Raw genomic sequence first — 14,023 nt, 5'->3', positions numbered from 1 at the left:
CATAATGAATTTACCAAAACTGAATGGTGGAAACGGAATGGGTGCAATTTTAATTTTTCCACCCTTAATGACAAAACTACCAAAACTATATGCCGATACATAATCCCTGTGGGCAAATTATGATCATAGTATGGTATTTCATCCTAATTAACCCTACAAATATAACAAAATTGCCTGTGGGCTAAATTTTGCCATATCACGCAGAGTGAATTACAATATTCTTGCATTAACTTTATGTGAGTAAAACTTAATATGTAATTTTGGAAAAATTAAAGATGCTGTGGCTACTCTTTAATTAACCAAAGAACATAATCACATTAGCAAGAAAACCTAATTAACAAACAGATTAAACCAAAATATAATAGACAATCCTTAGGTATACTCCCAGGAAAGTTGGTTGAGACGAAGCTCGGTTAAAAACCAACTCCTTAGACAGAGTAGCATCGCAAGGGGACTAGTAGCAACAAGGCTTTCAAGCCAGGGCCATAGAACTAGTATTCCTCCCCAAGAAACTTCCCTAATTCATGTGTTCTCATTTTTGAAGTAAAATCATTTGAGAGATCTAAAGAGTAGTTTCACCTATGGATAAGGCTTTAAATAGGGTAAAACTACGAATTGTTTATGTACTTTATGTGCTTTAGGAACTTTATAAAACACGAATGGAGTAATAACTGAAGATTGAGTAATAATATGCATAATCTAACCTGAAAGTCGCTAATTCACCTAAAAGGCACTAAACCATGCATAGCATATAATTCAGACCTCAAAGGCTCTAAATTTTTCTTAATGAACATGCTTTTCTACATGCATAATTATAACAGTCAAATAATTATTGCAATAAAGAGATAAATAGCATGCTCAGATTATGCATATTACTCACAAATACTCCACAATTAAATTGCAACACTTAATACAATTTAAACTGAAAAACATTATTAAATTAAAATTCAACTGAAAAATTTAAAACTGAATAATTATTCAAAGTTGAATAATAATTTAATAATGGACTTAATAAAAAATTTCAATTGGATAATTTAATTAGAAGAAGTCCAAATATGATGATGATATTAAACTGAATGAATTGATGTAGTCCAAATATCAATTCAGATTTGATCCAGAACCAAAACAGGCCCAGTAAAAAATAATAATAATATTATTATTATTAATTTTTTTTTTTTAAAATGAGCCCAGGTCTGGCCCAAATGGCCAGACCTGGCCCAATTAACTTAAGCCAAACATTCATCATCCATCTTCTTCATCTGAATAATCGCAAGTCAGCACCGGAATTCGAAAAACAAGAAGCAATTTCCGGCGAAGCAGCGAAAAGGCCAAAAATTAATTATCCAATTTCAATTTTTTTTTTTTAATTTCTTAATGCGGAATAAACCAAATTTCCAGCAGCCCAGACAATTTAATTGCGAACCAAAGAATATTCACCATATGTAATTTAATTATACAAATATGTATACAACATATGCAAATATTATATGCAATTAAACAAAAAAAAAAACTAGGCAGAGATTATTTATGGCGACTGATACCAACTGTTAGACTAAAGTATCACATGCATCATATAATATGTGATAATAGGATCGACTAACCTCCAGCCATAGCTCTTTACACGGTTGAACGATCCGGACTGCTGCAGAGATAACGAGTATTTTGTCTCTCACTTTACTCAGCTCTCTCTAGATGGTGTATGAGGTATATAATGTGAGCAGTGAGAGGACTAGTGACCTTATATAACCACTGGCCATCATTGTGGTTGATTGTCTTTAGGTCTCCTAAACCCTAACCAGACTCCTAATCATAATGGTAGTCTAGTTATTAGGTTATTAGTGTTGCACCACATATCAAATACTGAATATTATCATAACTTATCCTAATGTTATAATAATAGTAACGGATAAACGTTACAATACCTTTATCCATTAATGAATTCAGACATATCACCCTATAAAGTATAAATACCCCTCTCTTCGCTGCGCTCTTCACACCGTCACTACTTCAATCTTCTTCTCCATCAAATTAAATCTCTGTGAGAAATTAAGCAATCAATTTGGTGAGAATGGGAAAGGGCGCTAATGGAGTACCCACAGAAAACAACATGGCTGCTTGGCTTCTCGGCGTTGGCAACCTCCCTCCCCTTGGTATATATATATATATATATATATATATATATATATATATATATATATATAATGTTAATCGTATGGTGTATTAAGTTGTTGTATGATAGGTCCTCATGATGTTAGAGTGAGTCTGAAAGCAATTGGTATCTGTGGGAGTGATGTTCACTACCTCAAGGTGATCATCCTTACGTTTTAATTTGTTTATGGTTTTTAGGGTTTTATTTTAATTTTCAGTTAATTGATATAGAATTTGATTATTATATATATATATTCAGCATGGGAGGTGTGGAGATTACATTGTGAAAGAGCCAATGGTGATCGGCCAGGAATGCGCAGGAATCATTGAAGAAGTCGGGATCGAGGTGAAGAGTCTGGTCGCCGGCGACCGCGTGGCGTTGGAGCCTGGCGTTAGCTGTTGGCGGTGCAGCCATTGCAAGGAAGGTAGTTACAATCTGTGCGATGAGATGAAGTTCTTTGCCACGCCGCCGATCCACGGCTCTCTCGCTAACCAGATCGTGCATCCGGCGGATCTATGCTTCAAGCTCCCGGAGAACGTGAGCTTGGAGGAAGGCGCGATGTGCGAGCCGTTGAGTGTGGGCGTGTACGCTTGTCGCCGGGCGAACATCGGGCCGGAGACCAACGTGCTGGTGTTCGGAGCCGGCCCTATTGGCCTCGTCTCCATGCTCTCCGCTCTGGCCTTGGGAGCTCCGAGAGTTGCTGTTGTGGATGTCGACGATCAGCGATTAGCGTTCGCTAAGAAATTGGGAGCGGATGTGATTATCAAGGTTTCACACAAGATGGAAGATGTGGAATTTGAGGTGGAAAACATCAAGGCCGCCATGGGAGTCGGAATCGACGTCAGCTTGGACTGCGCTGGTTTTAATAAGACAATATCGCTTGGACTGCGCTGGTTTTAATAAGACAATATCCACCGCTCTTCGCGCAACCCGCTCCGGCGGCAAGGTTTGCCTCGTCGGTATGGGCCACTGCGAAATGACAATCCCCCTCACTCCTGCAGTAGCAAGGTAATTTTTAATTAAATATCTAATTGTAGTAGAATCTAGATCGAGATATCTGTATTGTGTTTTGTTAAAGGTTAAAGATAAAGATGATGGTTGTGTTGTTGAATACATGGCCACAGTGCATAGAGTTTTTGATGAGTGGGAAGATTGATGTGAAGCCACTGATCACACACAGGTTTGGGTTCACACAGAAGGAGGTTGAAGAGGCATTTGAAACCAGTGCTCGTGGTGGCAATGCTGTCAAAGTCATGTTCAATCTTTAGAGTTTAGATTAACTGATTAATGTAGTAGTTACACTTGACTAGCTAGTCCTAAGAGTACTTATATCTATGTCAATGAATCGAATAGGCATAAAAGCTCAGGTATTTTGACATTTTCTGCATAAAGTCGAATACGCATATGCCGTTATAATAGTATTGATTAATTATATTAATAGTAAAATAACAGGCCAGTAATTTTAATCTAAATTATTAATAATGGATTATTTTCCATTTAATTAATTTATTTATTTGCAAAATCTTCTTTATATTCTTATTCATTAGCTTAATACTTTAATAGTAAAACAACGCCTAGAAATAATTTAAGAACATTATGGCTTCTCGAATTACAATTTTTTTTTTCATTTTTCCTTAAATGTTTGAGCTGACCAGATTAAGGTTATTTCTGACCACTTTTGGGTGATCTGATTTCCAGTCGTGATGGTTTATAACGCCGAGCTGGTTTTAGTTCCCTTTGCCGCTCAATCTCACCGCCCAAATGCGTGACCTTTGGCGGTGGCCTTAACCTCGAATGTGCCATTGCCCATGTTAGTAATGTTATATTATATGGTTTATTTGTTTATGGCTATTATTATAGTTGACTAGTCTTTACTATTAGATAGGTGCTTTTAGTGGTAGCTTTCCTATAGGACTCTATTGTGTAACCTCTTTCCAGTTTGAATGTGATTTGCGTGGTTTCACTTGGTATCAGTTAGCGTCAGGCTAGGAATCCTACCCTGTTTTTTCTCCACCACCTAACCATGTCGACAAACTCCTCTGAACGCACCGTAACCACCACCCCTCCACCACAAACAACCGGGAACTCCCTTAACGCAGCGCATCACTTTGTCTCAATAAAATTAAACAATCGTAATTTCTTGTTTTGGCGCACCCAAATTATTCCATTCTTACGTGGCCAAGGCCTTTTAGGCTACATTGACGGCAACCATGTTTGTCCATCGGCGTTCTTCCCTGCGACGGCACATGCAGCCGACTCCGGCACCACCGCGGCCGCATCATCCGAAGTCAACCCGGCGCATGCGGCGTGGGTTCAACAGGACCAGCTGATCCTGTCTCTTCTGATCTCGTCTTTATCCGACGAGGTCATGCCATTAGCGGTTGGCCGGGAAACGTCACGCGAGGTCTGGCTCTCCATTAACGACTCGCTGGCGTCCTCCACACGAGCTAAGTGTCTCAATCTGCTTGGTCAGTTTCAGACGCTCCGGCAAGGCAGCATGTCGGCCTCGGAGTATCTTGGAAAGGCAAAGATGCTGGTCGAAGCCTTGTCCCTGGCCGGCCATCGGCTCACTCTTGACGAACAGGTGCTCTACGTATTGAGGGGTCTTCGTCCGGAATTCCGGGCCATGGCGAGTGCTCTCACCGTGACCGGCACACCGGTGACTCTATCTAGAGCCGTCAAAAATGGGTTTTACCCGCTGAGTCGACCCGTCCCGTACCGTCGTAGGTAGGGGACGGGTTCTTCAAATTTTGATCCGCCAGGAGGCGGGCTTTTTAGCTTGTCTCGCCTGGGTCACGGGTCCAGGCAAGGCGGGTCAGGCGGGTCACGGGTTTAGCCCGCGACCTGCTACTACATATATATTTTGTATATATATTTAGTATTTAATACATGTTATTTTGGTTTGTGTAATTGTGTTAGTGTGTTATAACTTATAAGATTATAGATTTATAGGAATACAATACTAGGTAGTGTTACTATGTTAGTGAACTGTACGTCTGTACAGTGATTTTTTTTTTTTTTTTTTTAAGGATATTGTACAGTGATTTTTTTTTTAAAAAAAATAAAATTAACACATCGAAAAAATTGATTGGCGGGCTAGCCTGCCCCGCCAGCGGGCTTTGGCATGGCGGGGTAGGCTGACCACATTCCAAGCCCGCTAAGAGGCGGGCTTTTTAGCCCGTCCCGCTACGAGGACGGGCTTTGGTGTGTTTTGCCCCGTCCCGCCCCGCGAGACTGTTTCGACGGCTCTAACTCTATCCCAACTAGGAGATCTTCTGCAAGCACAGGATTTCATCCAGGGAGACGAGTTCGCGATGGAGTCCGGGAATGGCGTACCGGTCGCTATGTACGCTGGCCGTGGTGGCCAGTCGAATGGGGGCTCCGGACGTGGTGGCCGGCACAACAGCAACAATCACGGCCGTGGGCGAGGAGGCCGGAACTCCGGCGGTCGTGGCCGTGGCAGCCCTCGCTGCCAAATCTGCAGGAGTCACGGCCACACCGCCGTCTTCTGCAACCGGCGCTACACCGAGCCTCCGCCATCGCCGCACGCTCACGTGGCCGTTGCAGGCACTCCACCAGCAGAAACTGCCCAGCCAGAAGTCTGGTTTCCGGACACCGGCGCTACCACCCACGCGTCGCCGGATGAGAACATGATCGGGCAGTCCGACCCGTACACTGGCGGTGATGTGTTGAAAGTGGGCAATGGGGCATGTTTGAATATCTCTCGCGTTGGTTGTACAGCTATCCCATCAAATTCCAAATTATTAAATATGTCAGATGTCTTATTTGTTCCAAATCTGTCATTATCCCTGTTATCCGTTTACCGTTTCACTAACGAAAACAACTTTTTTTTTGAATTTCATAAAGATGTGTTTTTTGTGAAGGATTGCACTACACGGGAAATACTCCTTAAAGGCTCCGCGGTAAACGGGTTGTATAAGTTGTTGGTGCCTAGGTCTCACGTTGCGTTCTTAACGGCCAAAGCTTCACCCACAGTCTGGCATCAACGCCTGGGTCACCCTCATAAACAAGCTCTCCAACGGGTTCTTAAACACTGTCCGGTCACGTCAAATAAAGCTCCGGTGTCAGAAATTTGTTCCGCCTGTCAACGTGGAAAATCCTCCCGTTTTCCCTTAGATAGAGTGTATACTTCAAGTTCTGAAGTTTTAGATTTGTTGTATACAGATATCTGGGGTCCTTCTCCAGTTATTTCAAATTCGGGCTATCTTTATTTCGTTTTATTTGTAGATGACTGTACTCGTTTTTGCTGGTTTTACCCCTTACGGTTAAAATCAGATATCTATAAAGTATTTAATTTGTTTCGGGCGATGGTAGAACGGCGGTTTTCCCGTTCTATCAAAGCCATTCAGTCTGATTTAGGGGGTGAGTATCGTCGCCTGCACACTATATTCGAGTCCTTAGGCATCACACACAGACAATCGTGTGCCTATACCCATGAGCAAAACGGCCGTGTTGAACGCCGGAATAGACACATTGTCGAAACCGGTCTGGCCTTATTAGCCGAAAGCTCAACATCGTTGAAATATTGGGATTATGCGTTTGAAACCGCAACTCAACTAATTAATTGTTTACCTTCATCTGCCGTGTCATATGAATCACCATACTTCCGTCTATATAAAACACCACCCCCTTACACTTTCTTTCGTGTCTTCGGGTGTAAATGTTATCCGTATTTAAGGCCATATAATCGGCATAAAATCGAATATCGTTCTACACCCTGTGTCTTCCTAGGTTACCCAGTCTCTTTTAGGGGATACTGCTGTATGGACTTAACGACGGGAAAGATATTTATCTGCCGTCATGTGCGTTTTGATGAAACACTTTTCCCTTTTTCTATGCAGACTCCTGTGCAGGTTGATTCAACTCCGGCCCCCGCTCCTTCCCCTTGGGGAGCTGGGCCCGTAGTGTTGAACCCTATCAACACCACGGTTCTAGATGAACCCCCGATTGCACAGCAGCCGGCCCCCATGGCCATAGAAGCACCACCTCAGACTGGTGCAAGACGGGGCCGCCCACCGGGCCGCACCAAGAGAACTCGCACAGAAGTTGAGGACCATACCATGCGCACTAGGGGTAAAACTCGGGGACATGACGAGCTGTTCTATGCTCTTAATGCCTCTGTGGACCCCACTTGCTACTCTCAGGCTGTAGGTCACCCTTAATGGCGTGATGCTATGGATCAGGAGTTCAATGCCCTTATGCATAACAATACCTGGCAGCTCATCCCGGCGTCTCCGAATATGAATATTATCGGCTGCAAATGGGTCTTCAGAACCAAGCGCAAGGCCGATGGGACCATTGAACGCTACAAAGCCCGATTAGTGGCAAAGGGGTTCAATCAGGTCACTAGAGAAGACTTTTTTGACACCTTCAGTCCCGTAGTCAAGCCAACTACGGTTCGTATTTTGTTCTCTCTTGTAGTGTCACGCAAATGGGTGTTGCGACAGCTTGATGTCCACAACGCCTTCTTGAATGGTTGTCTCTCCGAGACAGTTTACATGAAGCAACCCCCCGGCTACGAGGACCCGTCACACCCGGGGCACGTCTGCCACTTGCAACGTTCCTTGTACGGGCGTGGTTCAACCGCTTACACGAGTTTCTGACATCTACCGGTTTTTTGGCATCCAAAACCGATGTCTCACTCTTTTACTATACAGCGGGCAACTCCCGGGTCTACTTATTGGTCTATGTAGACGACATGATCATGATGGGCAACGATTCGGTATTGATTGATACTCTTCTCCGCCAGCTATCAACAGCCTTTAAGATTCGTGACCTCGGGGTACCCCACTTTTTCTTAGGGATTGAAATGGTGCCTTCTGGTGCTGGGCTTATCTTATCTCAGCGGCGGTATATGAAAGATATACTCACGAGGTCGGGAATGACGGACTGTAAGGCTCTAGCTACTCCGGCAGCAGTAACACAACCGGCCACGCCCTCCTTAACACCTTTTGAGAACCCGACTCAGTATCGACGGATTGTAGGGGCTCTCCAGTATCTAACCATTACCAGGCCTGATCTCTCCTACTCGGTAAACAGGTTGTGTCAGTTCATGCATTCTCCTACGAACGACCACTGGGCTCTACTCAAGCGAGTGTTGCGGTACATTAAGGGCACTCAAGACTACGGGCTTCGTCTATCAGTGTCATCCTCTTCCGATCTTCATGCTTTCACTGACTCGGATTGGGCCGGATGTCCCGTCGATCGCAAGTCTACTAGTGGCTATGCTGTGTTCTTAGGTGACAATCTTGTTTCATGGGTCTCCCGCAAGCAGCGTACTGTCGCCAGATCTTCCACAGAGGCCGAGTACAAGGGGCTTGCTGATGTTGCTGCCGAGGTCACTTGGGTTGTCTCGTTACTCCGTGAACTAGGGTTACATTCTGGCTCACCAACCACTCTATGGTGTGACAACCTAGGCGCCACTTACCTAGCTGCAAATCCAGTTTTTCATGCCCGCACAAAGCATGTTGAGATCGATTATCACTTCGTCCGGGACAAGGTCGCTTCTGGGGAATTCATTGTCAGTTTTGTCTCAACTAAAGATCAGCTCGCCGACATCTTCACTAAACCACTACCAGCTCCGCGTTATCAGGCTCTGCGGGACAAGCTCAATGTTGTCGCCCTCCAACCTTGTGCTTGAGGGGGTGTGTTAGTAATGTTATATTATATGGTTTATTTGTTTATGGCTATTATTATAGTTGACTAGTCTTTACTATTAGATAGGAGCTTTTAGTGGTAGCTTTCCTATAGGACTCTATTGTGTAACCTCTTTCCAGTTTGAATGTGATTTGCGTTGTTTCACTGCCCATATCGAAAATCAACATGTTGTTTTTTTTTTTCTACCATCCACATATTTATTCTATACTATATATAAAAGCAAAATCCTCCATTTTAATTTTCTGACCAAAACACTCATATATTATTAACTAAGGTTTGGGTAATATTGTAAAATATGGTAATACAATTCTACATTAAAATATGGTAATACAATTCCTATACAATATATTCTTTCCTTACTAATCTATCTATACTATTAATAAAAACAAAATCCTACTTTTGCAATTTCCCGCCCAAACTACCTCAAAATCAATGTTACTATATAAAATCTAATAATTATTATGGTAATTAAGCTAATAATTATAATTACACGAATATCTATACTATATATAAAAACAAAATCCTTCATTTTAACTTACCATCTAAAACAATCCTATACTATTATGATTTGCGTAATATTGTAAAATACTGTAATAGAATTCCTAATTGAATATATTGTTTCATACTTTCCTTATTCGTACTACAATTCTACATTAAAATTCATATTGTTCTCCCAAAAGGTTGATTCCCCAACCCTAAGGGCCCCCACACCCCGGCCCGACAGAGTATTTGAGAGGATGTAAATCACTATTTCATATTCTAATATTATAAAATAGTGTAATACAATTCTAATAGAATATATTGTTTTTACTTTCCTATACGTATTACAATTTTACATTAAAATTCCCATTCATAATACAATACAACAATATTAAAATTCATATTTCTATTCAACAATATTATATTATTTCTTTTTCCGTTAAAAATTATATTCTCCATTATTAGTTTTGTAATTCTCCGATAAATTTACTAAATTTCAAACTTCCATTAAAACTCAACTGCATGGCTTAATAATTTTCTGAGAATATAAATGGCACGGAAATTAGACCAATTGAAAAAAGAAATGAATATTAATAATTGACTAAAAATTAAACAAGGTCCCCAAATTAACTATTTCAAAAAGGAAACGGATTAACTATGGTATAGGTAAATTGGAAAAAGGTATTGTTATTAATAATTTACTAGAAATATATATAAAAATATGTTATTAATAATTAACTAATTAACACATATTAAGAAAAAATAATTGGTTGAGAATAAAGATGACATGAGAATTAGGCCAATTGGAAAAAAATATTAATACTTAATTTAAAATAAAAGAATATGTGCATTCAAAAAAAAAATAAAAGAATATGTTATTAATAATTAACTAATTGATATGTATTAAAAAAAATAATTGACTGAGAATATATATATGACACGAACCCCTTGACTGAGATTGTTATTAATAATTTACTGGAAATATAAAAAAAATTGTTATTTTTTTAAAACAAAAACTGTTATTAATAATTAACTAGGGGAAATCGCATTTTTGGACCCTCAATTAGTGCCCAAAATGCAATGTGATCCTCACTTTCCAATTTGGACAGAATTGGTCCCTCAATTAGTCCACCGTTAGTCAATTTAGTTCTTCTGTGAACGATGTTAAAAGGATTAGCTCACAGAAGGACTAAATTGACTAACGATGGAATAATTGAGGGACCAATTCTGTCCTAATTGGAAAGCGAGAATCACATTGCATATGGGCACTAATTGAGGGACCAAAAGTGCAATTTTTACAAGTTATATATATAACTAATGTAAATTTTATTAAGGGGAAATCACACCTTTGGCCCCATTAGTGCTCCGTGTGCAATGTGATCCTCACTTTTCAATTTGGATAGAATTGGTCCCTCAGTTATTCCACTATTAGTCAATTTAGTCCTTCTGTGAACGGTGTTAAATGGATTAACTCACAGAAGGACTAAATTGACTAACGGTGGAATAATTAAGGGACCAATTCTGTCTAAATTGGAAAGTGAGGATCACATTGCATTTTGGGCACTAATTGGGGGACCAAAAGTGCGATTTTTTCTAATTAACTGATTAAGATGTATTAAAAAGAATTTTTTAATTAATAATTAACTAATTAATATGTATTAAAAAGGAATAATTGACTTATGCAGAGTCCCCTTTGTTTGGAAACAAGATTTGCGTGAAATGACATCCAAGGAAGAAAGAATTCTCCATAGGACAATTGTTCTATGTTTTGTCAGGGTGTGGAGAATTATACCATCTAAGATGCCTTTTAAATTTGGTACGTGAACCTTCTAACCACGAGGATATTATTCATACTGTTGCGGGTGTAATTCACAAATAGTTTAGGGATGCGTGTTATGAATATGGATTATTAGATGATGAAAATGAGTACATTGATGGCATTACTAACTCGAGTTACTGGGCATCTGTGTATGCTTTGCAACGGTTGTTTGCTACGCTTCTCACTTCAAGTTCAATCAGTAGGCCAGAGGTGGTGTGAAATGCCGTTTGGGAATTTCTTGCGAAGGATGCAGAAGTTTAGCGTCGACGTCTCATGCAAAATCCAGGTATATCGGCATCCAATCTATTTAATCGACTTTTTTATTTCCTTATCATTATTTCTAAATAAACTAATTTGTTGATTTTTTTTTTCTTTTTTGGTGTATGAAGAGTTGGTGTTATCGAATTCAAATAAGAAACAGTTCGCTCTGGTGGAGTTAGAGAAGTTGCTATCTCTGTTGGGGGAAGAGCTTGATGGACTTTCTAGAAATGCCAATTCGAAACGAAAGCAGCATGGGTTTGATGGAAAACATGTTGATAGCTGAAAAGTTGGTGTATGACAAGGAATCGTTGAAGACAGAGCATGAAGGTAACATAATTGACGGAAGAAAAAAACAAAGAATGTCTACGACTCTGTGATGAATGATATTGATTCTAATGGAGATGGATTGTTCTTTGTGTATGGTTAAGGTGGAACAGACAAGACGTTAGTGTGGAGAACGTTATCTTCAAAGATAAGGAGGCGCGGTGATATTGTTCTCAACGTTGCTTTGAGTGAAATAGCATCTTTGCTCTTGCCAGGTGGCAGGACGGTGCATTCCAGATTTGCTATATCATTCTCTTTGGGAAATATATCGTGACCTTGCTAAGCTTATAATAAGGAGCAAATTGATAAAATTGGACGAAGCAGCGATAACGCACAAACATTGTTTTGAGGCTTTGGATAAAACCATGAGGGATCTTTGAGGTTCGCCATACCGGGTAGTGATGAAAAGATATTTGGTGGAAATATAGTAGTTTTGGGCGGCAATTTTAGACATATTCTTCCCGTTATTCCGAAAGCAACTAGACTAATAGTTGTTGCAATCAGTACATGTATGACATGAATATTGCAAAAGGTCGAACATATTTAAGTTGTGACACTTTGTGTAAGGCAGAATTAGATGGTGAAAATCTATCAGAAGTACACACTCCTAAATTCGAAAATAGTTTGAGATCGTCTGGACTTAGCTTCCTAATCATTCATTGGCATTAAAGGTTGGTGCACCTGTTATGTTATTGGAAAATATAGATCACTCTATTGGTCTTTGCAACGATACGTGCTTCTTTGTCACAAGATTGTCTGATCACATTGTCGAAGCAAGAATAGTTAATGGGACTAATATGAAGGAACCAAAGTTCTTATCCACCGAATGTCTCTCACTCCTCCTCATACAAGATTGCCCTTCAAGTTCCTGCGTAAATAATACCCGTTGATGATCGCATATGCCATGACTATCAACAAAAGCTAGGGACAACTAGTAACTCACGTTGGGTTATTGCTGAAAAATTGGTCTTTAATCACTGTCAATTGTACATAGCTTTTTCTCGAGTCACCCATCCTGATGGTCTGAAGGTGTTAGCTCTAGACAAACATGGACAAGATTTTGTTGCTACTACCAATGTCGTTTACAAAGATGTTTTCAATAATGTGTAATTCCAACTAGTGATATTATGTTTTCTTTTTATACGAAGATGACAAAATCGATATATATCTACACAGAAAATATATATTCCAAACAAATAAATTAGGATAACAAATGATTTCTATAATTGAGTTGCTAGACAACGAGCAAATTTTCCTAATTAATACAAATCCTAGACACTGATATATAAATTCTCTAAAGTTTCAGCACCGGTTCGTACATATACACATTAGCTATTAATTGGGTAATTATTTGTTCAAATTCAAGCAATGATAATATCATAAAATACAATCGATCGAACTCAATTCTTCAATTGTATTATATAATATTCAATGTTATAATTTATATAATTGTATATCGATGCAAATATTCTTAAAATATTATAACAAATTCATTCCGTGCATCGCACGGGTGAAATACTGGTTTTAATAAAGATATAATTGTACATTACCTTAAAAATATTAAACTATTATTTTTTATTAGACAATATTGTTCGTTGTAATGCAAATTTGTTTGCAGGCCTTTAGCTCGCGAAGAACAGTAAAAACAGGAAGAAGAACATAAAGAACATAGGAAAGAGATTTCTTTTTTATTCATAACTCTGTACATCACTACATCAATATATATAACAGTTATTACAAGATCATACCATAAATATAAAGTCATTACCAATCATATCATTAATGATATAATAATGTCCATAATTAGATTTTACAACACTCCCCCTTGAACATTATTTTGCCATAATCTTGTCTCATTAACCCTGTGGGAAAAACCTAGACAAAGAAAAGAGTGCAAGATTTATGGGTAATTATATTCATGCATCATTAAAAACTTCACTATGAAAACCACGGAAGAAAAACCTAGTTGAAGAAAAGAGTACATGATATTTGTAAGAACATATATTGTACTGATTGCCTCATTAAAACCGTAACTTAAGAAAACCCTGTGGGAAAAAACTTAGTTAAGGGAAAAAAGTACAATCATAAGCCTTCAAGGCACAATTGGCATAATCTTCAGGATTTTTGGGGTTTGTCTACATAAACAACTATTTTGCGACATTTCCCCATTGTCATTACTATATTATACTCACGTCTCGTTAAAAACCTCACTAGGAAAACCACTTGGAAAAAATCTAGTTGAGAAAAAGAGTGCATGATGTATGTGTATTCTTGTTTTAGATTAGTTGCCTCATTAAAAACCTTAGATTTAA

General features: G+C 39.3%; 3 protein-coding genes across 3 annotated transcripts; all 3 read left to right on the top strand.

Annotated features, from left to right (window-relative positions):
* The first annotated feature begins 2,068 nt into the window (after positions 1 to 2,068).
* On the top strand, positions 2,069 to 3,417 carry LOC109171173 (sorbitol dehydrogenase-like). Its single transcript, XM_019320302.1, has 5 exons — positions 2,069 to 2,150; positions 2,240 to 2,307; positions 2,408 to 2,993; positions 3,028 to 3,157; positions 3,228 to 3,417. Exons 1-5 carry the CDS (start codon positions 2,069 to 2,071, stop codon positions 3,415 to 3,417), a joined length of 1,056 nt encoding a protein of 351 aa, XP_019175847.1.
* Positions 3,418 to 4,172: 755 nt separating this feature from the next.
* LOC109171182 lies at positions 4,173 to 4,880 on the top strand. The gene has a single exon (XM_019320309.1). It carries the CDS (start codon positions 4,173 to 4,175, stop codon positions 4,878 to 4,880), a length of 708 nt encoding a protein of 235 aa, XP_019175854.1.
* A 2,988-nt stretch (positions 4,881 to 7,868) lies between these two features.
* Positions 7,869 to 11,345, top strand: LOC109171181 (uncharacterized mitochondrial protein AtMg00810-like). The gene is made up of 2 exons (XM_019320308.1): positions 7,869 to 8,783; positions 11,187 to 11,345. Exons 1-2 carry the CDS (start codon positions 7,869 to 7,871, stop codon positions 11,343 to 11,345), a joined length of 1,074 nt encoding a protein of 357 aa, XP_019175853.1.
* Positions 11,346 to 14,023: the final 2,678 nt, after the last annotated feature.

Source organism: Ipomoea nil, unplaced genomic scaffold (genome assembly GCF_001879475.1).
Source record: "Ipomoea nil cultivar Tokyo-kokei standard unplaced genomic scaffold, Asagao_1.1 scaffold3400, whole genome shotgun sequence".
Taxonomy (NCBI): Eukaryota; Viridiplantae; Streptophyta; class Magnoliopsida; order Solanales; family Convolvulaceae; genus Ipomoea; species Ipomoea nil.
This window is presented reverse-complemented; position numbering and strand designations above follow the sequence as displayed.